The sequence below is a fragment of the Ascaphus truei genome, chromosome 11, assembly GCF_040206685.1.
Source record: "Ascaphus truei isolate aAscTru1 chromosome 11, aAscTru1.hap1, whole genome shotgun sequence".
NCBI lineage: Eukaryota > Metazoa > Chordata > Amphibia > Anura > Ascaphidae > Ascaphus > Ascaphus truei.
The window spans coordinates 8,917,229-8,941,085 of NC_134493.1; the positions used below are offsets into that span (position 1 = coordinate 8,917,229).

At 43.4% G+C, this 23,857-nt stretch overlaps 1 protein-coding gene across 1 annotated transcript; it reads right to left on the bottom strand.

The window, feature by feature from the left end:
- Positions 1–418: 418 nt before the first annotated feature.
- Positions 419–22,700, bottom strand: MRPL28 (mitochondrial ribosomal protein L28). The gene is made up of 6 exons (XM_075565240.1): positions 22,567–22,700; positions 15,152–15,453; positions 13,119–13,271; positions 10,123–10,257; positions 5,697–5,783; positions 419–871 (listed from the first exon to the last, which is right to left on the bottom strand). Exons 2-6 carry the CDS (start codon positions 15,437–15,439, stop codon positions 776–778), a joined length of 759 nt encoding a protein of 252 aa, XP_075421355.1. The 5' UTR covers positions 15,440–15,453; positions 22,567–22,700; the 3' UTR covers positions 419–775.
- Positions 22,701–23,857: the final 1,157 nt, after the last annotated feature.

Below are 23,857 nucleotides of genomic sequence, written 5' to 3' on the forward strand. Positions count from 1 at the left end.
GGAGAAAATTACATGGATACGCAGAACATTCAGGATACTATTCAGAACTGCCTTTTTAAGCCAGTTTAATTTTTTATTTGATCATTTTGATGGCTATCCACTATAAAAGCAGAGTTCTTCAAATAATGTGGTGGCTTTTGTTTCTTTAACAAAAAGTTGTTTTTTAGATTCTGAAACTATCTAACCTCATTACCCAAGGGAAAAAAGAGATGAACCATTTAGTTATAAAGGCGATGAATACATTCCACTCGTTTAATAAGATGCATCCTATAAAAAGCCAGAGTTCTCCAAATAATAAGACATGTGTGCACAATTAATATGTAAACTTAAAAGACAAGTGGGGTTTGAGTAAATTAATAATATTGGACTGTTCTTTGATTTGTATTGTGTTATGTTGCAATGCAAGTTACCAGGCGGATTCCTTCAACAGATGCTTTATTACGTTTGTTTAGAAGAATGTCCGTATGAATAATTGTTGGCCACCGGAGAGAAACAAACATTCTGTGCGTCCTTCTGTTCAACATTAATATTAAACAAAAACTTCACAACCAAGAAGTATGCCTGCTTCAGTCTTATTTAATGGTAGTCCAGAAGATTTGCTGCAATATATTGTGCATTTGTCTTAAAAAAAAAAAAAAAAAAGGAAAACTTCTTTCAGACCTCTGAAAACATGATTTCAGAAACACAAGTCATTCATTTGGATCACATAATGTATTTCATTCATGTAAAGGAGGAAGGTGCCTGTAATGCAGTCAGAATGTACACTCCAAACGTATCATTTCTTATCTATGAGCACCGGTTCTGCAAGTTTCTGAGCTGCCATTTGCTGAACAAGTTCATCCACGTACACTTTAAAAAGAGGCAAGGGGTCCTAAAAAACAGAAACATATTGCTGTAAAATGCTAAACAAAATGTTCTCTTAAAGTAATGGTGACCTCTAAGACAATGTTGCCTCAAATTAAACCTTAGTAATGTTCACGTGAACTTGCAAAAGAACATAAAAATCAGACGAAGGTTGTAATTTCCTTAGAAAAACGCATAATTTAATCTTACAAAACAGACTTGGTGCACTTTAACACTCCCTTTCATATCTATACATATGTAGCTTAATGTGAATATGCCAATTTTGCTTATAATTTGCTAGGATATGTGCACACAAACAAAAAGAAGCATCTATACCGCGGCCATCAATAAGTCCTGGTTCTGAAGCTCTCATTCTCTCATTATCAGTGCTGTAAAAAATGTTTTACACCTCAATTAACCACCATTTATAAACACGTTAAACAGGTGGCAAATGGGAAAAAATAGCAGTACTTTTGGTGCATTAATATACAAAATAGTTCTTCATTAAAGAAGTTGAAGTTTCATATAATCTTTCAGATGTCCTCCTCGGACTAACTGCAGAGATCCATTGCCGAGAAAGAATTGTGAGGTCTCAAAAGCTTGTGTACAAATACTGCACATATGTGAGAAACTATAATGCAATGAAGCAACACTTCTCCAGGACCCTTACACGGTAGGACTTTGAAATTTATGCTATCCTGTTTCAACTCTGCCCTCTCGCAAGCTAAACAAGCCTACTTTTCTGCACTAATCAACATGCACAAGTCTAACCCACGCCGACTCTTCTCTGTCTTTGATACTCTACTCAAACCACCCTCAGCTGCCTCTCCTTCCTCCATCTCCGCTCAGAACTTTGCTGACTATATTAAGGAAAAGGTAGAATCCATACGGCAGAACATCCCCTCTGTTTCTTCCTCCCATCCTACACCTCTTCCTAACTCTCCTCCTGCCTTCCTTGACTCTTTTTCCACTGTCTCAGAGTAGGATGTGTCGCTGTTGATCGCCTCTTCACCCTCTACCACTTGCCCTCTTGACCCCATTCCCTCCCATCTCCTAAAACCTCTTGCTCCTACTATAATCCCTACGCTCACACACATTTATAACTCCTCCCTCTGCTCTGGAACCTTTCCATCCTCCTTCAAACATGCAACAGTCATATCATTACTCAAAAACAGCAAGCTTGACCCTACCTGTCTTTCTAACTAGCGACCTGTCTCCCTCTTGCCTTTTGCCTCTAAACTCCTTGAACGTCTTGTATTCTCTCGCTTGCTCCATTTTCTCAACAACTATTCTCTCCTAGACCCTCTACAATCTGGCTTCCGCACTGCTCACTTCACGGAAACAGCCCTCACTAAAATAACTTGCGACCTCCATGCTGCCAAAGACAGAGGTCATTACACTCTGCTCATATTACTCGACCTCTCTGCAGCATTTGACACCGTGTACCACCCTCTTCTCCTTCATATTCTCCATACTCTTGGTATTCGGAACAAAGCTCTATCCTGGATCTCATCCTACCTCTCCCATCGTACTTTCAGAGTCTCTTCTGCTAACACCTCCTCCTCCTCTATTGATCTCTCTGTGGGGGCACCCCAGGGCTCTGTCCTGGGACCTCTTCTCTTTTCTCTGTACACACTCTCTCTAGGTGACCTAATAACATCTTTTGGGTTTAAATATCACCTCTATGCTGACGACACACAAATATACTTTTCAACACCCGACCTTACACCTGCTGTACAAACCAAAGTTTCTGAATGTCTCTCTGCTATATCATCCTGGATGGCCCTCAGCCGCCTTAAACTCAACATGGCTAAAACAGAGATCCTCATAATTCCTCCCAAACCTGGCCCTACTACCTCCTTCCACATTACTGTTGGAACTACGATCATTCACCCAGTAGCCCAAGCACGCCGCCTAGGGGTCACACTCGACTCCTCTCTCACATTCGCCCCTCACATTCAAAACATTTCTAAAACTTGTCGCTTTTTCCTCCGCAATATAACAAAGATATGCCCTTTCCTCTGTTGCTCGACTGCTAAAACTCTGACTCAGGCCCTCATTCTCTCCCGTCTTGGTTACTGTGACCTCCTGCTGTCCGGCCTTCCTGCCTCTCACCTGTCTCCCCTACAATCTATCCTAAATGCTGCTGCCAGAATCACTCTACTCTTGCCTAGATCTGCCTCAGCATCTCCCCTCATGAAATCCCTCTCCTGGCTTCCGATCAAATCCCGCATCTCACACTCCATTCTTCTCCTCACTTTTAAAGCTTTACACTCTTCTGCCCCTCCTTACATCTCAGCCCTAATTTCACGCTATGCACCATCCTGACTCTTGCGTTCTGCTCAAGGATGTCTTCTTTCTATCCCCTTTGTACCTAAAGCCCTCTCCCGCCTTAAACCTTTTTCACTGACTGCCCCATACCTCTGGAATGCCCTTCCCCTCAATACCCGACTAGCACCCTCTCTATCCACCTTTAAGACCCACCTTAAGACACACTTGCTTAAAGAAGCATATGAATAGCACTGTGAACATTCTGAACACATCTATCTATATATTTCTGAAAGCACTGTATGTCTGTCTGCCTGGCCTCTGTCCCTAGGGGAAATCGCATTGGAGCATTGGCCCGTCACTCCGCCTCAGGCCAATGAGATTGCTCCCTTGGCCCACCCGCCCCCGCACACCTCTCATTGGCCTGAGGCGGAGTGACGGCCCAAAGGTCACACACACACACACACTTAGGGGTAGGGGGGGGTTACATACATTAGCAGCATGTATAACCCGGGGGTGGGGCTCACAGTGTTAGCAGCACATCTCCCGGTCTCTTACCCGCCGGTCCCGGAGGCTCCGCCGCTTCCTCCCCGAACATCAGCCTGAAATCCAACTCATCACAGCTGCAGTGCGCGGCGCTCATCGGTACCCGCGCGCACATCCTCCTCTCCCCGGGTTTCCCGCGCTTTTTCCTCCCTCCCCCCCCCGACTCTCCCCTCACACCCCCCCGGCTCTCCACTCACACAGGCCGCTCCCCGTCCCCGAGGGCGCTCCTCTGGCTGTCTCCACCTCTCCCCGCGAAAGGCACAGCACCTCCTCACTGGAGCGTCTCAGCCTCTCCGCTGAGGAGCCCGAGGTGGAGGAGGAGGGCGGCCGGAGCCCGAGGTGGAGGAGGAGGGCGGCCGGAGCCCGAGGTGGAGGAGGGCGGCCGGTACCCGTAGGAAGAGGAGCGCGGCCGTGTGCAAGGTGAGGAAACGCAGGGGAATGGGTTATTTAACGCGTCCCTGACTCCCCCTGCCCTCCCTCCCCCTGCCCTTTGCCCCCCCTGCCCTCCAACCCCTTTGCCCCCCCTGCCCTTTGCTCCCCCTGCCCTCCAACCCCTTTGCCCCCCCTGCCCTTCCTCCCCCTGCCCTTTGCCCTACCTCCCCCTCCCCTCCCTCCCCCTGCCCTCTGCCCTTTTCCCCCCTCCCCTCTTGCCCCCCTCCCTCCCCTCTTGCCCCCCCTGCCCTTTGCCCTCTTGCCCCCCCCTCCCTCCCCTCTTGCCCCCCCTGCCCTTTGCCCTCTTGCCCCCCCATCCCTTTGCCCCCCTGCCCCTCCCCTCCCTTTGCCCCTCCCTCCCCCTGCCCTCCCTCCCCTGCCCTTTGCCCTCCATCCCCTGTCCTCCCTCCCTCCCCCTGCCCTTTGCCCTCCCTCCCCCTGCCCCCCCTCCCTCCCCCTGCCACCCCTCCCTCCCCTTTGCCCCCTGCCCTCCCTCCCCCTGCCCTTTGCCCCCTGCCCTCCCTCCCACTGCCCTTTGCCCCCTGACCTCCCTCCCTCCCCCTGCCCTCCCTCCCACTGCCCTTTGCCCCCTGCCCTCCCTCCCTCCCCCTGCCCTCCCTCCCACTGCCCTTTGCCCCCTGCCCCCCCTCCCCTCCTTCCCCCTGCCCTCCCTCCTTCTGCCCTCCCTTCCCCTGCTCATTGACCCCTGCCCTCCCTCCCCCTGCCCTTTGCCCCCTGCCCTCCCTCCCACTGCCCTTTGTCCCCTGCCCTCCCTCCCACTGCCCTTTGCCCCCTGCCCTCCCTCCCCCTGCCCTCCCTCCCTCTGCCCTTTGACCCCTGCCCTCCCTCCCCCTGCCCTCCCTCCCCCTGCCCTTTGCCCCCTGCCCTCCCTCCCCCTGCCCTTTGCCCCCCCCTCCCCCTGCCCTTTGACCCCTGCCCTCCCTCCCTCTGCCCTCCCTCCCCCCCCCTGCCCATTGACCCCTGCCCTCCCTCCCCCTGCCCTTTGCCCCCCCGCCCCTCCCTGCCCTTTGCCCCCCCGCCCCTCCCTGCCCTTTGCCCCCCCACCCCTCCCTGCCCTTTGCCAACCCCGCCCCTCCCTGCCCTTTGCCCCCCCGTCCTTTGTCCTCCCCGCCCTTCTACGCGCCTTGCCCCCCGCCCTTCTACGCCCCTTGCCCCCCCCCGCCCTTCCACTCCATGCCCCCTGCCCTTCCACGCCCGAGCAAAGCTGGGTATATCAGCTAGTGATACATAAAGCTTGGCCCCCTGCAGACGCACTTACCAGAACTCCCTCCTGTCTCTGTACGTTCTCCCTACCTAACAATTAGACTGTAAGCTCCTCAGGGCAGGGACTCCTCTTCCTTAATGTTACGTTTATGTCTAAAGCACTTATTCCCATGATCTGTTATTTATATTATCTGTTATTTATTTGATTACCACATGTATTACTACTGTGAAGCGCTATGTACATTAATGGCGCTATATAAATAAAGACATACAATACAATACAATTAAAGAGGAGAGAAATGTTCAAGACTGGGACTTTAGTAGTTGAAAACTATAGCTTCTGTGATCTATCAGCGATTTTGTTTAAAACAGAAAACACCTACCTTCTTTTCTAAAAGTCTCTGTTTTTCTACAGCTTCTTCTAAACTCAGCCCGACCCATTCTGCTTCCTCTCTGGGAATCTCAAATGCCTAAGTGGCAAAAGGAAAACAAAAACGTTTTAATGTAACTTAAGTAAATAATTGGAATAGCATTCTAAACATGCAAGTACAGTTATATTGTGTAAGGTGCACAGAGAGGTTGTGTTCCTGCCATCACACTACAATGTATGTTGGGGGGAGGAAGGGAGGGTCATTACTCTAATTATAAAAGCAAAACGATTAGAATTCTAAAGTAACAAATTCAATCTGTGCGTTCTAATACAGTATAAAAAAATTAATTCAAAAAAGGAGGAAAACAATGTTTTTCAACTTGTATGGGATGAACCCAGATGTCAATTTAAAACAATATTTCAAATAAGGACATAATGAACAAGGAAAAATGTTTAGGTCATTTCTAACTAACTAGTTACAATATGTTTCATTATATTTATGCATGTGGATGTACACCATATACAGTGGTGAGAAACAGTTTGTGAACCACCATGATAATTACGGAAATTCCAACATTTTTTCCATGATAACATTCTTGAATCAAAACCAGGTCTTTTTTTTAAATATCCAATAGGGTTTATATTAACCAATTCTATGTCTTTTGAAACAACTGATGTATGAATTAGACAATGACTAAAGAGTCAGGGTATGTGAAACACTGGTTTTATTTGCTAAATTAAAGGGGATAATTAAAACCAGGTGTTGAAATAGTTGGGTAGATCTTCGGAGAGTAGTTTGGGAGGCCCCGCCCTATATAAAGATCAGAAAGTTTGTAAGTTTAGTATTCACCATACTGGTGTGTGGAAACATGTCAGGCCAGGATCTAAATACATTTCTGTTGACCTCCAAAAAGTAGTTATTGATGCTCATCAGCAGGGCCGGGAGGGGGGGGGGGGGGGGGAGGGGTGGCGGAGTCACGGAAGGTGGGGGGAGATAGCCGGGACAGGTGCCCCGGGCTCGGTGGCTGCGGGTGCCCGACGACCAGCGCTACAAGTTGTACCTGACCTCTGGCCAGGCCCGACTGGGCCCCAGCTCTCCATCAGCTGCAGGCCTCTTCCTCACTCTGTATCACACGCCGAGCTTCCAACGCTGCCAGCGCGCAACGGGCCTCTCTGACGTCAGCACGCCGGGAGTAAGCTGGGCCTCAGCTTCCAGTATGCGCCGACTATGGCAGCTCGGTGTGGAACAGAGTGAGCAAGAGGCCTGCAGCTGATGGAGAGCCAGGGCCCAGCCGCGACCGGCAGCCGGGCCTGGCCAGAGGTCGGGGCCAACTTGCCACACCGCCCGCAGCCACCGGGCCCGGCCTGACCCTCCGCAAAGGCAAGTCTATTTTTTTATATGTATTAGAGGGGGAGTGGGGATATTTTTAATATTAGGGGGCGGGGGACTTTTTAATATGTATTGGGTGTGGGATTTTTTGGTATGCATTTTGCGGGGGTGGGGGGGAAGTGATGAAAAGAGGGAGATTCAGGGGAGATAAATACATGAGAGGCGGGAGTGGGCGAGTGAGGAAGAGGGAGTGAGACAGAGGGGAGAGAAATACATGGGAAGAGGGGGGGAAATAGAGGGTGCTCGTGAGGTGTGAAATGGGGGGAGGCTCGCAATATCGCCAACACAGGGGTGTGGTGGATGTAACTCTAGTCCTGGGCCATGGGAAATCTGTCTGCGGCCCGGCACATCAGTCTAGAAAGGGTTACGAAAATGTCTAAGGATTTGGGGCACCCCCAATCTGCTTTCAGACAAATGGAGAAAGTTTAAGACCAAAGTCACTCTACCCAGGAGCCATCCTACCAAAATCTCTCCAAGAACAAATAGGTAAATCATCCAGGAAGTCACAAAGAACCCGAGTGACCTCCAAGGATCTGCAGGCCTCTGTCGCCTTGGCTAATGTGAGTGTTCAATACTCAATTATCAGAAAAAGACTGAACAAGAATGGTGCTCATGGATGGATAGCCAGTAGGAAAGCACGGCTCTCTTAAAAAAAACATTGTTGCCCATCTGAAGTTCGCAAAAGAGCACATAGATGATCCACAGGACATTAGGAACAATGTTCTCTGGACAGACGAGTCAAAGCTAGAACATTTTGGCCCCAATGAGAAACGTTATGTTTGACCAAAACCAAACACTGCGTTCGAACAGAAGAACCTCATCCCAACCGTCAAGCATTATGGTGGGAGTATGGTAATGCACGGCTTGCCATTATTGACACAACCGTTCAGAAGATTCTAGATGAGAATGTCAGGCCATCTGTCTGTGAGCTGAAGCGAAAGTGGATCATGCAGCAAGACACTGATCCTAAACATAAAGCAGATCTACAAAAGAATGGCTGCAGAAGAAGAAATTCTGCATATTAGAATGACCGAGTCAATGTCCGGACATAAACCCCATTGAAATATTGTGGCAGGACCTGAAGTGGGCGGTCAATGCAAGAAAGCCCTCAAATGTCACTGAGCTGAAGCAGTTGTTTAAGGGGGAATGGGCCAAAATTCCTCAAAACCCATGTGATAGACTGACCAGCTGTTACAGGAAACAGTTATTGTTTCTCAAGGGGTACTGAATCTAAAACTTCACATAATTTCACACACATGAATATTGAATAGATAAATGTTGAAAAAGTATCATGTTTTTGTGTCATTTGTTTGATCAGGTTATCTTTATCTATTATTAGGACTTAGATTAAGATCTAATAACATTTTAGGTTTGAAATGTGAAAATCCTAAGTGGTTCACAAACTCTCGTCACTATTAAAAACAGTAGGACTCGCACGTTTTGAGCAAAAGGTGCCCACGACAAGCTTACCCTAAGGTAATTGAATAAAACGACCTTAGACATCCTTGTTCTGGGTACCTTTTGTATGTTACTATAGTTATAGAAGACGTCACCATGGGCCATGTAGGATGTCGCAAACTATGCAAAACTGGTATATAAAATCGAGAATCGATAAAGGCTCAATGGGGCCCGAAATTGTTATCCATTAATACCGCTGGCTGCAAAAGAATGAGTTTGCAATCCTGCTGAAAGGACTGATCAATGAGAACTTTATCTTAAGCTACATGAATAGATGTATCCATTCGGACAATGTTAATTTAGGTTACAGAGAGATGTTTGTGTGCATAACAGACTTCATTGATTTTTGTTGGAGTAGCAAATTCTTTAAATTTCTTTAGTAACCGAGATAGTATAAATCTTAAAATTGTATAATAAGGCTCATGGTCTCCTGTACTAAACATTTAAAAGTCCTTTTTTCTTATCTTTCTCTGTCCATTTTAACTTTCTGTTGTACTGGGGTGAGGGAGAGGGTCGTAGACAGGTAAGTCTCTAATTGTCTGCAGCTTCTTAATGATGTCTGGTCACTGCAGTACAGCTGGTAACAGTAGGTGTGGTAGAGTTGGGAGGGGGGGGGAGAGAAAGACAAAGAATTCTCAAAATCACAAAAAGGTCAACAGATGCTAAACCCCAAATTATAGAGATGCATGATATAAGATTATGCCATGTACAGGCATACCCCTCATTAACGTACGCAATGGGACCGGAGCATGTATGTAAAGCGAAAATGTACTTAAAGTGAAGCACTACCTTTTCCCACTTATCGATGCATGTACTGTACTGCAATCGTTATGTACGTGCATAACTGATGTAAATAACGAATTTGTAACAGGCTCTATAGTCTCCCTGCTTGCGCACAGCTTCGGTACAGGTAGGGAGCCGGTATTGCTGTTCAGGACGTGCTGACAGGCGCATGCGCGAGCTGCCGTTTGCCTATTGGGCGATATGTACTTACTCGCGAGTGTACTTAAAGTGAGTGTACTTAAAGTGGGGTATGCCTGTACAGTGTTTTCAATTCCTAATGTACTATTTCCAGTGCTCTGTAGCTACCTGTATATCCCTGAAAAAAACACAATAAAAAAAGATTTAAACAAACAAAAAAAAAAGTAAAGGGCAGAGGGGGAGAGAAGAGGAAATCACAATGCATTAACCATGAACTTACTGGATTGTTGCGATTTGGTACGGTTTCAGTAATGAATATGGCTGAAATCAAATTGTAATGTTTTACCAGTAGCGATGTCTTGGCAGTTGTTCTAATTATTAATATTAAATCCATGCTGGTGTGTGGCTACAGTATGGCATTAAACCTGCAATTTGTAAAGTTACATTTACCTCTTCAAAAAGCTATTTTAAAAGACCGCAGTGCCAAATTGTGACATTTAAGCGGCAATGTACCTGACTTTTTGCCTAGACATTGGATAAGGTGCAAGCACAAAAAGGTACTAATGCATCAAACATGGATCACCATGGAGTGTTATAGAGGAAAAGAAAAATCAACATTTCAATATTTGTGGTGTCCAAAGCAAACAAACAAACGTAGGTAAATGTGCACCTTGTATTTGTTATAGATTTGATCTCTCTTTGCTGGATCGCTAGGATGAAGGTTGGGGTCTCTTGATGAAAGACGTAAAAGCATTGCCCTTTTTAAGTCCATTCCCAGCTTAGAGTTCAAATCTTGCTTTGCAGTCTACAACGAAAATAAATAATTACACGTAAAAGATAGATGCAAATGTTTCCAGCAAACTGCTATACTTTTCTAAGTGGTTCTCGTCTCGGACATGGGGCGAATGAACTCAGCCACCAAAACATCCACTTTGGCTTTACAAAGGAAATAAATAACTTAACTCATGAAAATGGGATAAGTTGTGCCCATTGCTCTTATCAAACGGCCATGTCTAGGTAACTTGTGTCAGATGTACTGTATGAAGAACGTTTATATCATTTGTTGCTAAATATTACATTATTTGAAAACACAGACATAATGCATGACTAACATCGACATCTGCATGTTACACTGCTCAGCAGGCTACACAGAATAAAATATAGAATTGTAATATATTTATAATATTAATATATTGAACTCATAACATGTGATTATTAACAATTTAGAGCAAAGTCCATTCTACTCTTGCATATTAATACATTTTATACTACAGAACAAAAAGGTTACATGCATAAGTAAAGAGAAGAGTAGAATAAAAGACGGATAGGCATATTGAAGATAAGAATGAAGAACATAAAATGATGGAGCGAGAAAGAGAAAACTGTGCTTAAAAATCACGTAACGTTGTCAGAAAAGCAAAATCGACCACATCCCACTTATATATGTCAAAGAAAACTTAAAGCAGCGAAGCCCCCTACCTAATTTTTTCCCAATGTATTTTTTTTAAAACTTTTTTTTTTGGACAGTATCATTCAAACCAGAGGGCCTGAACTATTGAACTGGAACTGAACTATTTTTTAGTTGAAGGAAGCCTCCAGTTCCCAAAATACTTCAGTGAAATAAAAAAAATTCTTAGCAATAATTTTCTTTCCTCAAGCCCTCCATGGCAGACACGAATAAGAGAAGAACACTCAGTTGGGTGGGACAGGTAAAAAAGTGCTAGCTCCACCCCTACATAAAGGTTCATACATCAGTGTCTTACAGTATTCCTCATGCTGGAATGGCTCCCCGCACCAACGGACAATACACAAAAGGGAGGTAATACTCAGTAATACTGCCATGGAGTGCTCCAAGAAAGAAAATTATTGGCGAGAAGAAATCTTCTGCTTTCCTCTTTGCCTTCCATTTAAATTTATTTATAAAAATGTTTTACCAGGAAGTAATACATTGAGTTACCTCTCGTTTTCAAGTATGTCCTGGGCACAGAGTTATAACAATACATGGTTACATTAAATGAACAGAGGGTATACAGTAAATTCACAGACATTTCACCGAGACCTGGAAAATTTGGTACAGGGGATAAAAGGGCTGGTGCGTTTCAGTTTGAAATAGAGAATCTTTAACATCACCAAACGGCAAAAGTCTCTCCGTCTTTGGGGCAACGCAGATGTACACTGAAGGGGTTCAGATTGAATGCAGCTGTGAATTCAAAGTCCTTTGTCCTCTTGGCTCATTAACATTTCAGTGGGTGGGGTTGACATTCCACAACCTGCAAGCAAATGTTAACCCTTAGCACGCTGGTCCTGTGCAGAGGGAAGCAGCACTTGGTGAACCCCATCAGGCATCCGTGGCAATGTCAGACACAAATGGGAAGTACTAAAGCAATTCCCTGGGATTGGATAACAAAAACCATGCATGTACACACTAATTACAGCCTGCAGAACCTTGCGGTTCAATTTAGCTTCTGCCGAAGCTTGTACATCTACTTTGTGAAGTCCTGTGAATGTGTGTACAGAAGACCATACAGTGGTCTTGCATAAATGCCCAAGATGCAGATATTGTACTGCTCTAGTAGAATGGACATCAACATTTTTGGTGCTTCTTAGTCTCAGAGTATAAGCATTTCTAGTACACATTCTTTAATCCCGGTAGCCAGAGGGCTGGACAAACTTTCTTTTTGCTCTCTGGGATTATTAATAATCTGTTTTTCTGACATTATTAGTTTTGTCAAAGTAAATTTAGTTAATCTTACTAAATCAAATTGTTCTGTCTCCTGTTAAGTTTTCTGTTTCAGTCTATTGCCGTAGTAACCGCTTTTCCCCACCCATGGCGCTCTAGGTACGTTCCTTTCTTCGTCACTTTGTGCAGCCCTAGCGGTTTCCCTCTGGGAGTGTTCCTTCTTTTCAGAGCTTGCTGCCCTCTGCATAGCTTCTTTCTACTGCTATCCCTGTGAGAGCATTGTTTCTAACTTATTTTAATACATCTCCATAAGTTTTCCCTTCATTTCTGTTCCCACAAAAAACATTAGAAATTCAGAGAAGACCCCATTTTGTATAGAAGAAGGAATTGAGAAACCTGCCCGTCTCAATGTATTAAGCCACAATAACGTGGGACAGAACACGTGTATTCCACGTGTACTCCTTGGAGTTAACTGGGTTTGGGCAAAAATAGTGCAAAATGATGTTCTCATTTAGATTAAATTTGGACACTACTTTTAGGCAGAAATATTGGATCCTAAGGACTACCTTAGCCAACGACACAATTGTATATGGTTCCACTGCTGAAAGCGCATAGATTTCAGTTTCCTAGCGGAGATATTTTAGAGTTGAACTTTCAATTGGTTTGAAAGGTTTCTCCATTAATGCTCCCATTACTAGGTTTAGGTCCAAGGGTTGCACAAATGATTTAAACTGAGGCCTCAATTTTCCCGACTGCTTAAACAACAACAAAAAAACAACCTTATTATTCACAAGAGGTTTTTGTAGCTACCTTCAAGATATATATCTATATCTATCTATTAGATATATACACACACACACACACACGTTGGGATTGCGACTTTAAATAAAAATGACATTTTATCATAGGAGTTTCCATGACTGATTGTACTGCAAACACTGAAATATATATGTACTGTAGACATTGCATGTCTAACATTCTCTTACCTTGAGTATGTAAAAATCAAACCCATAAGCATCATCAATAAGATCCAAGGTTCGCATGGTCACCGGAATTGTAAATTTTTTGTCAAGTATCTCACTGTATAAGTCCCGCATAAAAAGCTGTGGCTTCCATGTCTTCTTTAATCTTGTAGAGAGCTACAAATAGTGTAAACAACATTAAAAGCATAGTATTTCAACAAAACCAACCCAACATCCCAACCAGACCACCATATTCTGCTCGTACTCTTAAAAGCTTGGTGCCAACACAGATACTTTGAGCTCATCGAACAGATGACGGAGGGTGAACTTGATTTACATAAAAATTATCATCATCTTCATTACATTTAGAATATTTTGGTTTCACATTTATTCCAATACGTCACGCACTTGTGCTTCACTGACAGGTACATTAGTGCCTTAAACAAAAATCAACTACATATTAGTAACACAGCACGGTCATCTTTTCAGGAATAACATTCCATACAATTAAGCATTGTAGGTTTGTCTTTTGTCCTCCAACCCTACTGTACTGCGCAAGAAAACGATGGCGCATTATAAATAAATGATAACAACAACAACATTCATTATAAAGCACTATTTAAAAACAGGCCACAGATCAAGTGGCTTATGATCATGTAACAGCAAGTAAATAAATATTATTTATGAAAATAGGACAAATAAATGCTGAACAATTATTGTACCTTTATTAGCTGTGTTTTTAGCAGTCCTGAAGCTGTGATTAAGAGGTGCAGTTCCCCTCAATGAGGCATTTTGAACATAAGCTCCATGCCCTTTATTTTTCAAAAAAGGCCCCACGGGCTGAAACGCGTAAGAGGATCCGCCAGACTCTTTTACCCTGATGTTTGAATAAATCGTGTGCTTCATCACCATTGCCTGCTGTGGTTTCTTTTTGGGCTGCGCGCCGTTCCTGCCTCCCACGGGGGGAGTGTCTTCACACTTAACTCCATTAGCCTATTTATTGTGCTGCTAACCTAGGTTAACACCTGTTAATTATAATGCAGCATTCACTAAAGCAATTAACGTGATGTTAACAAGTTTTACTCCCATTAAAAAATGCCAAATTTAAATTATATGCCAATGAACTCAAAGGGTATAGATATATAATCAAATTAGCATATTAACCAGGTATGTTGAGAGGAGATGGAGGAGATAAAGATAGAGGAGAGAGATGATAGAGACCCCTTGGAAAGATATTTTTCATTGGCGCGGCACCTGTCTAGGATTGTAATTTATTACATTAAATATGTATTTTTGTTGTTTTTACACTGATATTGACATGAGGGAATTGTGTGCTTATCTAATTTTCCTACATTTATCTGAGATTTATAAGGAATGTTTTACTATTTTGGTATTCCTTTTGGTACAGCACATACCAGCTAGCTTCCCCTTCCCCCAGCTAGCTAACTTGTTCATCAAATTTTAAATTGCAACTCTAGTAGAAGAGTAGGTTTTGCAGTTTCAGAAGGAGAAAAAGACAAGGGTATTTTAATTACTGGTACTTCCTGGGTCACAATTAATAACATACAAAGGATGCATTTTTTTTTTTACATCCTAAGACTACATTTCAAAGAGGCTGTAACCTGCTATTAACTTTCCTCCTGCCCCGATGAGCACTGGAAATTAAAAAACGTGTACAGCTGCAGCGGCCGTTATTCGAACACTTCACGCGTTGTGTACATCGGAATACCGATGTCATGACGCAGGATTTCTTCCAACTGTACCGCCTTAAGACGCGAGTGCAGAAAATTGCATTTTAGAGTTCTGGTTTTTAAACACCTGAAATAGACACAGTAGCACAGTATTGAACACATTGCAATTCATTCATTTCATTGCACACAAAGAAACAGAATCAATGAAATTCAAACAAAGCAATCGCGATAAGCGCGGGTGCCTGGGGCGATTGGCCGCGTTCATGCTGCGTGGAGTACAGCAGGGCTCACAAAATCGGCGCCGTGATTTGTTCGAATAACGGCCGCTGCATCAGTATGTGACATCATAGCATTTCAGGTCAATACCTTATCATTCTTTGCATATCGGTATCCGGAAAGCCAGCCTTCTCCACCCCAGAGACCCTCATTGGCATGTGGAGGCATAAAGGGCACAACGGGAACATCTTGAACACGTTCTCTTTGTCCTGACTTTGGGTTAAGTCTGTATTTAAGCCCATGGGGTCTCCAGTGCACTGGAGAGGGTTTTCGTGTATCCTGCAGAGCACGCAAATAGTGAGCTGGCAGACGTGCATAGATACCCTCCTTTAGCTTCAATGCATCCCAGAGGGCAGGTGGGTATTTGTGCAGCGGCATCTCTTCCGTTTAGACTAGCAAAAAAAAAAATAAAGAGAGTGAGATATAGTAGCTTCAGTATTTTTAAACATACATAATGGTTTGCAGAAGTATTCACCCCCACCAACCAATATTGTCACATTATGTTGAGTTACAAATGTATGCATAGTTTTTCAAAGTAACGTTTTTTATTCTAAGCTACAAAGCTGTAGTGATTAAAATTGACACGGTTCTATGAGGAGGAGGTTAAAATGTCAGCAAAGGAAAATGTACAAACTAAAATGTACTGGTTGCATAAGTATTCAGCCCCATAAGTCAGTAATTGGCAGAAGTACCTTTTGCAGCAATTACTGCTTTGAGTCTTTTTGGATAGGTCTCTACTAGCTTTGCACAGTACAACGGTGACAATTTTGCCCATTCTTCACGGGGAAATTGATCCAGTTCTGATAAGTTTGTTGGGGATCGTCGATGGACTGCAATCTTCAAGTCTTGCCATAAATGTTCTATTGGATTGAAGTCAGAACTTTGACAGGGCCACTCAAGAACATTATTTCTCTTCTTGTTAAACCACTCCAAAGAGGCTTTGTGCTTCGGCTCATTGTCCAACCGAAATGTGGATTCCCTCCACAGTTCCAGAGTCTTTACCGATTCAAACAGGTTTTCCTCAAGGATTCGCCTGTACTGTGCACCATCCATTCTCCCCACTATCCTGACAAACTTCCCATCCCTGCTGAAGAGAAGCATTCCCATAACATGATGTTGCCACCACCATGCTTGGACTGTTGGGATAGTGTCGATTGCACATCACCCAATGTTGGGCTTGTCTGACCACAAAACATTTTCCACGTCTGCAGCATCATCTATATGCTTTTTCTCAGAAGCCAGTACGTGACTTTATTCGAGTTTGAGTAATGGCTTCTTTCTTGCCACCCGTCCATGCAGGTCAGTTTTGTGTAGGGCACACACATTCCCAGCACGCTCTAACTCCAAACACCCACTACATATACATATATATATTTATATATATTTGGGTTTATAGTGTGAGGTTTTGTCTCTGCTAATACATGTCTTTTTGCTTTTCTGAGTGTTGCTGCTTTTGTGCCTTCTCTTATGGGAAGACAGTGTTTCTATATTGATTTCTATGGAGCATGCATCTTGACTTTACATTTGTTGCTTGCTGTGCTGGCTGCTTCTTTTTGAGATATGTGTCAATAAGAGTGTTACTGAGCGTGGCAAATGTATACAACAAAAGACAGGGGGGCCCAATGCTACATCCCATTGACAAAACATATAAAGTAATAAGTATAAAGTTTAAAAACTTCAATAATAATAATATTTACTTGGTTATTTAGTTAAATCCTTTGGCCAAAGCGTCACAAGCCTGTATACCACGTCAAGGTAAACCAAAATGAATGCAGGCCCTAACACTTGTCACATTTGTGCTCCCCACACAAGCGAGAGAAAGGAAGGGACCCAATAGTGAGGTGGGGAAGCCGCAGGAGACACGAATGGGAGCGAGTTTCCGCGCAGCTGGGGATCGGCGCACGTAGTCACGTGAGCGCGCCGCGCGCATGGGAATGCGCGACGCGTCTGGAGGTGCGGAGCCAAGCTCAGAGACCCGACTAACCCAGCTGCATGTGTGCGCATTCTCTGGCAGCAGATTGGGGATCCGCGTGTTCTCAGGCACCAACGCGGGGAAAACCAACGCTTCAGCACAGGAGTCTGGAACAGGAACCAGGAACATGAAAGGAGCCGGGGAGGTAGAGTCCAGAGCACAAGGTAACATCCACAAGGGAATTGCTTCTTGGAGGATGTCCAGCCTCCTTAAAGGCATAGTGCCAGAAACAGCAAGGTGCAGCGAAACTAAATATAACATAAGGGTTCTTAGTCTAATCCATTGGCCAAGGAATTATAAGCCTTCTACCACGTCAAGGTGAACCCTACTAAGCAGGTCCTACACTACCCGATGGTAAACTAACCTCAGTAGTAAATGAGTGACTGTCCCAGTCTTCCGGAATCATAAGGAGATAAGTAAAGGTCCCAAGGAGGTCCAGCATATGATGGTAGTACTAGCAGGCACCAGGGCAGGCAGCAAATGACTAATAGTAATGAGAAAGTCAAAGAGAGGCTTACTTCCTGTCAGGCGGAAGATGGCAGGATTTGCCAGGAAGCAAGATGGCGTTGTTTGCTTCAGAATCCTTAAAGACACAGGATCTTGACTCGCTGCTAGAGGGCGGCGATCAGAAGAAAACAGGTAAGGAAGGAACACGCCACAGGGGGCGTGTTCCGCGCATCGTTACAACACTAAACTGTGAACCCTTCCTTTTACCTCTGTATGAGGGGAAGCAACCAGAGTGAGTCCTGTCCATTCAGCAAAATGCTAGAACCTCCCAAGTTAAAAAAGGTGGGGAGGGGTGAGCTCTGGGAGGAGGGGCCACTTACCTCCAAGCTACTGTTGCCAGTCAGGAACTAAATTAACACACACATTCCCAGCACGCTCTAACTCCAACACCCACCACATTATATATACATATTTATGTCAATAAGAGTGCTAGTGTGGTTGCTTCCCCTCATACAGAGGTAAAAGGAAGGGTTCAGTTTAGTGTTAGGACCTGCATTTATTTTGGTTTACCTTGACGTGGTATGCAGGCTTGTGAAGCTTTGGCCAAAGGGTTTAACTAAATAACCAAGTAATTATTATTATTATTGAAGTATTTAAACTTTATACTTATTACTTTATATGTTTTGTCAATTGGATGTAGCAATGGGCACCCCTGACTTTTGTTTGCATACAGTTTTGTGTAGGGACTGAATTATTGTTGATGTGTTAACACTGACTCCCATCTCAGACATAGAACTTTGCAGATCTCTCCAAGTTATTGTTGGCTTCAGATTGTCATCCTGAACTAGTTTCCTGCTTGCCAGGCTGCTCAGTTTGGAATGGTGACCTGATCTGGGTAGTATGATGCATCTTCCACTTGTTAAGGTGGTCTTCACTTTGCTGAGAGGGATGGATAATCAGCACCTTTTAAAATCTTTTTGTTCCCTTCCCCTACTCTGTGCCTCTTTCCACTTTATCCTCAACTTTTTTCAAAAGCTCATTGGTCTTTCCTTGTTGTTTTGTTGGATCACTATGCAAGTTGTAGCTTGAAAGTCTTTATATATCGGAGGGAAATGATCTACAAGTTAAACAACTTTAATTATGCATAGATTGTCACGGGAGACCAGGCATTTACACCTTTTTACCAGGATCCTACTTTGAGCAAAACAGGTAAAGTGAAATAAATTGTAACTTTATTCGCAGGAAAAGGCCAATAGAACACAAACTACATAAGAAAAGACACACTTACTTGGGAACTGAGGTTAACAAAACTGGACTTTCCTAGCTTCTGTGCACTCTAAAACAGAGTTTTATCGTGACCGGGACTTAGCTCCAAATGTCCTGAAACTAAAATCGGCTTGAAATCCCAGCCGCGAACGCTACGTTCAATTCTCAGAACTTGTTTTTTATGAAGCCGGTCTCTTGCTATTTCCACAAAAGCATCTTTTGGTCTTTTCAAATTTCCCGCTGCTGTTCTGGCGCTTAGAATCTCTTGACCGGATTCGCTGAGGGATTCTTATAGTATTTTGGAACTCATTCACAAAATACGAGAGCCAACCACAGCGTGGGAACTTTCTTACCAGCCTATCAGTGCGATGCCAGTCTTCTGAAGCCGGGCAAGCAGGGATTCTCAATCAGCCAAGGGCCTGCGCACCTTAGCCAAATTGCTATTCAGAAGCAACCTGCTGGGTTAGGCTCCTCCATGTCTGGTGGGGCAAATGGTAGTCCGGAGGACTTCCATTCACCCCTGGACGTGGGTACTTGAGCCTAGCCCTTCTGCCCAAATGGTTTTCACACCACAGGCATCCTCTGTGGCTTTCATGTCAGATGTCTGATCAGACTTACTGGCACCAACTTGTAGTCCAGTGGCCTGTCAGAACACTTGACCTGAAAGTCCCAGCTTACATACCGTGCACAACAGTACATTTTATACCTAAATAAAATGTTAATAAAACATATACCTTTACATGTCCTAAGTCTCTGGGTATGGGGAATAGAATAAAAAGCTACACTTTATTTCTATTAGTCTATATTCCCCACACACTATAACATAGACTTGGACTGGACTTAAAAAAGTACCCTAACAACCTTATATATGGTTGGAGCACCCCAGAACCCTTGTATAGGTTCTGGGTGACCTGGCCAGTAACTGGGTATCCCCCTTAACCTAGGGACCCCTCATAGTTACAGGGATACTTTACATCCCTTTGCACCATTTACCTTTCTGGGCTGTGCTGAAGCCCTAGCGGTGAGTCGCGCAAGCGTTTAAGGGGAGATATTGCCGGGACAATGTGCCTAGATGTATCCGGGAATCAAGCATGATTCTCGGGTACATTTTTGGGGTACCATCAACTCTGGACCCCGACTACCTAGACACATTCTGACAACACTTTCTCAGCCAAACCCCCCTTGAAACTCATACCCTAACAATCCCTGCTTGCTCGCATCCCTGGAAAGGCAAAAACACAGAAAATCTTTGTCGCATAATTTTACATGATGCATAAACAGTTACTGGGCTCAAGAGCTGACACTCTTGAACCTCAGCACACGATTCAGGAGTAACCAAACGGGCTTAAAGCTGCAGTTCAGTCAATATCCTGCATGTTTTTTTTTTTAATAAATCAGTTCTGTAGTAAGAAAAAATACTTTTAGCATTTTCTGTTTTTAAAAAAACAACTTTGAAAGACCAATTTTCTTGTATTCTATTTTAACAGCCATTTGCTAAGGCACTGCCCCTTCATGTCCTGTCACAAGCTCTGGCACACCCCTTTGTCAGCCTTGCCCTCCCTCTAGCACTTGTCAGTGCAGGAATGCTCATGAATATTCATGAGCTTCCACTGCCAGTCAAGCAGATTATAAACAAACGCCAGCTTTTAATATGTCACCAAATTTCGACCTATCAATACATGGAAAACGAATTGAGCTGCAGCTATACTGTTCTTTAGATAATTAGAGATTGCACACATAAAACTATTGAAGTAAAAAAATAAATGTAAAAAAAAAAAAAAAGACTGAACTGCAGCTTTAAACCTTTATTTGATAGCCTGGTTACCCCAGACCGACACACAGACTGAAACCATGTCACTTATTTTGTGACCTTTCAAAACAATTCATTTGCACCTGAGCTGATTTAGGGCTGCAGTAGCATAGGGGTTGAATACTTTCAGTATGCGACCGAGATTAACCTGGTTTCTTTTCTCTGTAAATCTTACTTCTTTGTATCCTATATGCATTTTCTAACTTGATCACTTTGGAGTAGTTTTTTTTTAAATTCTACATGTAAAGTCTAATTTGAAAGCATTGTGGAGTACGCCAAGGTGCCAACAAAATGTAAATAATTTACAGGGGGAATACATACAATTAATGTTGCCCATGTGTATGTGTGTAATTCATCTCCAATAGAGCATCAGAATAGTAACTTAATATATTACTAGGGAATATATAGCGCTAACAAAAACTAGTAAAATTAGTAAATCTATAAATTTAAAGTAGAAAAAAAGTTGGTAAAAATGTGAACAAATGTAAAAAAGTTTTTGACTACTTGTGATGGTGAAGGGGTACCCAGGCCAATAATAAAATGTATTATGCCCGGCTTGGTGCCCCTGAGCCATATTGGGGAATCGTAGATTGGCAGCTCTGCAACCCAGTAATGGCATGAACACTGTAACTTCAATATAAATGTATGTGTGTCTCCCATAATAATAATATAGAAATAGATCAGAAAAACATGACATATCAGATTATGTCATTAGATTTTTTATTTATTTACATTTTCCTTTCCGAAATAGATTATATGGGGTAGGGGGAAGAACTGCACATTTAATGGTGATTATATAGCTTCATCTGAATAAGCAGTGCCTATTCTGCAGGTTAGGTTCTCAGAACTGTGAGCATCACATTTGAGACAACTGTGGGTTCATACAAAATAACTAATACCCTTTTACTGCTAAAGGGGTGTGCTACACTACACATTAAAGGGTTTAATGTCCCTAATCTTCATCTAGTCATTGAAGATATTCGTTGCATATCCCTTCAGTACTGAAGGGGTTAAAATGGTATACCTATACTTTAAAGTCACATAACAAGAACATGTAGTGTGATAAAGAATTTACAATTCCTCCAGATGAGCACATATGCCAATGTTTCGAAACCTTACATTTAAAAAAGAAAACTCCTGCAAAAGCAGCAAACCCACCTAAAATACATATTGTAATGCATCATTGGCTACCTCACAGCACTTCTCTTACAAAGTATTTCAGCATAGAAAGTAGAGCAAAATGTGAAAATCTTTGTTCAATAGGGTGTACAATGTATATTTTGAGCAAAACAAATATGAGTTATATATATAAACCTCATTAAATCAACAGATATTATCTTCACTCACTATAGTCTCCAACCAACACTGTGTACATCCAATGTATTTTCTAAAACACATACTTTTACAACACAGGAGGAATGCATAGAAAATTAAAGTTAAAACTCCAGCTTTCAAAGCGTAAATAAAATATACCTTTTCACAGTTGCATTTTTTTTTGTATTGCCTATGCCAATTAATCCACAGTATTATATGTTTCTACAGCCCTCCTCTACGTTAGAAAAAAAAATACTCATAAAGACCCTTTTTATTTTTGCAATGAGATCGGCTGCTCCCCAGATCACATGCAGTTTAAAGATATATATTGTAGCAGGAAGAGGCACGTCTTCAATCCTGGCGAGCACATTTTGTGAACAAAGGTTTGCACAAAGATGTGAAAAGCAAAAAAACGGGAGCGTCACACACTGCAGATGAAGTATCAAAGCCATATCATCCAATACTCTCATTTATTCCTGTTCTGTACTTGCGTTTGGCATGTATTTCTGTAAGGTCGTAGGTAATGTTTAAATAAGAGAAGCATATCAGGAGTTAGGATACCTACTCAATGTATTAGGTGACTGAAAGCACTATGCACCAGGACTATACTAACCAGTGCTACACGTGAGAAGCTGCACAAATAGTTTCAGTGGAAGCTACGAACATTCACTACAAGGATCCTGAACCTGTATTTACCTTGCCAGCTCCAGCACGTACAGCAGGGTATACAGTACTGTACAACCTGGCACTCCAAGGGCACCCGGAACTACACTACCCACGTGTGCCCCCCTCCCAGGGAATCACTTCCGCTTCCCCCACGCGCGGCTGTCGCCTGGCCATCTCCTCACCCGATTGGCTAGTTGAAGCCACACCCCGTTGACATTAGGTTTTCCCGTGACAGCGCTGCCATTGCTGGGCCACTTCCTGCAGTCAGATCCGGGCACTGTCCCTCTGGCACCCACAGAGTTAATTTCATACACTGATTTCCAAGGTTTTTTTTTTTAGAACCTTTTAACACATTTCTCCCCTCTAATTACATTTCCCAGTCAGCTGTACATTTTATGGTAAATAGTGTTTAAAAAATAATATATATTTATTTTTCTCCTCTTCACTCTTGGCGCATAATGCCTCTTTTTTCCCTTGAATAAATAGAAAATACCCTTTTTTCATTATCATTAAACTATGAATTAATCTATGACATATGTAATATATATATAAAACAAAGGAAAAAATGATAGCGCAAAAAAAACTGACCGATGCCAGGACTACCAAAGGGTTAATAATACAAATGATGTATAATAGATCCGATACTATTACTAGACTAGATACTATTACTAGATATATATCCTAGTAAATGGTGTATATAATAGAAAGTGAAACAACAGAAAACAAGGAACAATTACTTACAATACCAAACAAACATACAATACAACCAAAAGGGAAAAGAGGGAAGTGAAGGGAGAGGGGGGCAGGATCGGACAAAACAAGGGGATAAAATGTATGCCTCGACAAATAAAAATAGGAAAAAAAAACAAGTAGACTGGTAAAAACGCTGGAGACTCCAGGCAGCTCTCCGCAGGAAACAACCAAAGCGCGGGCTCCAGAACGCTGATCAATAAAAAAAGGGTTTATTTCAGACCCAGTAAAATAAGCAACTCACAATGGTCAGTAGGACAAGCGCGTTGGAGGATTGCCGCAAGGGCCATGCAGAAATGTAGCAGCCAGATAGGTAAGTCGGGACCTGGTCTGAAGTGTGCCTGTCATGCGCTCCGGAGTGCGCTATGCATATGCCAAATGGCTGTGTCTAAAGCAGGGGGGGTTCAGCGGGGAGTCCGTAGGGAGATATATGCTTATCCAGGAGATATCAGTGACACTGCGGTCACTCACATAGGTGGATAGTCTCTCTTGCCCCGAGGATTAGAGTTCCGTCGGGGCTGGAGGTAAGAAAAGAACCGTCTTACCTACAGTTAATGTAGACCGCACGTCT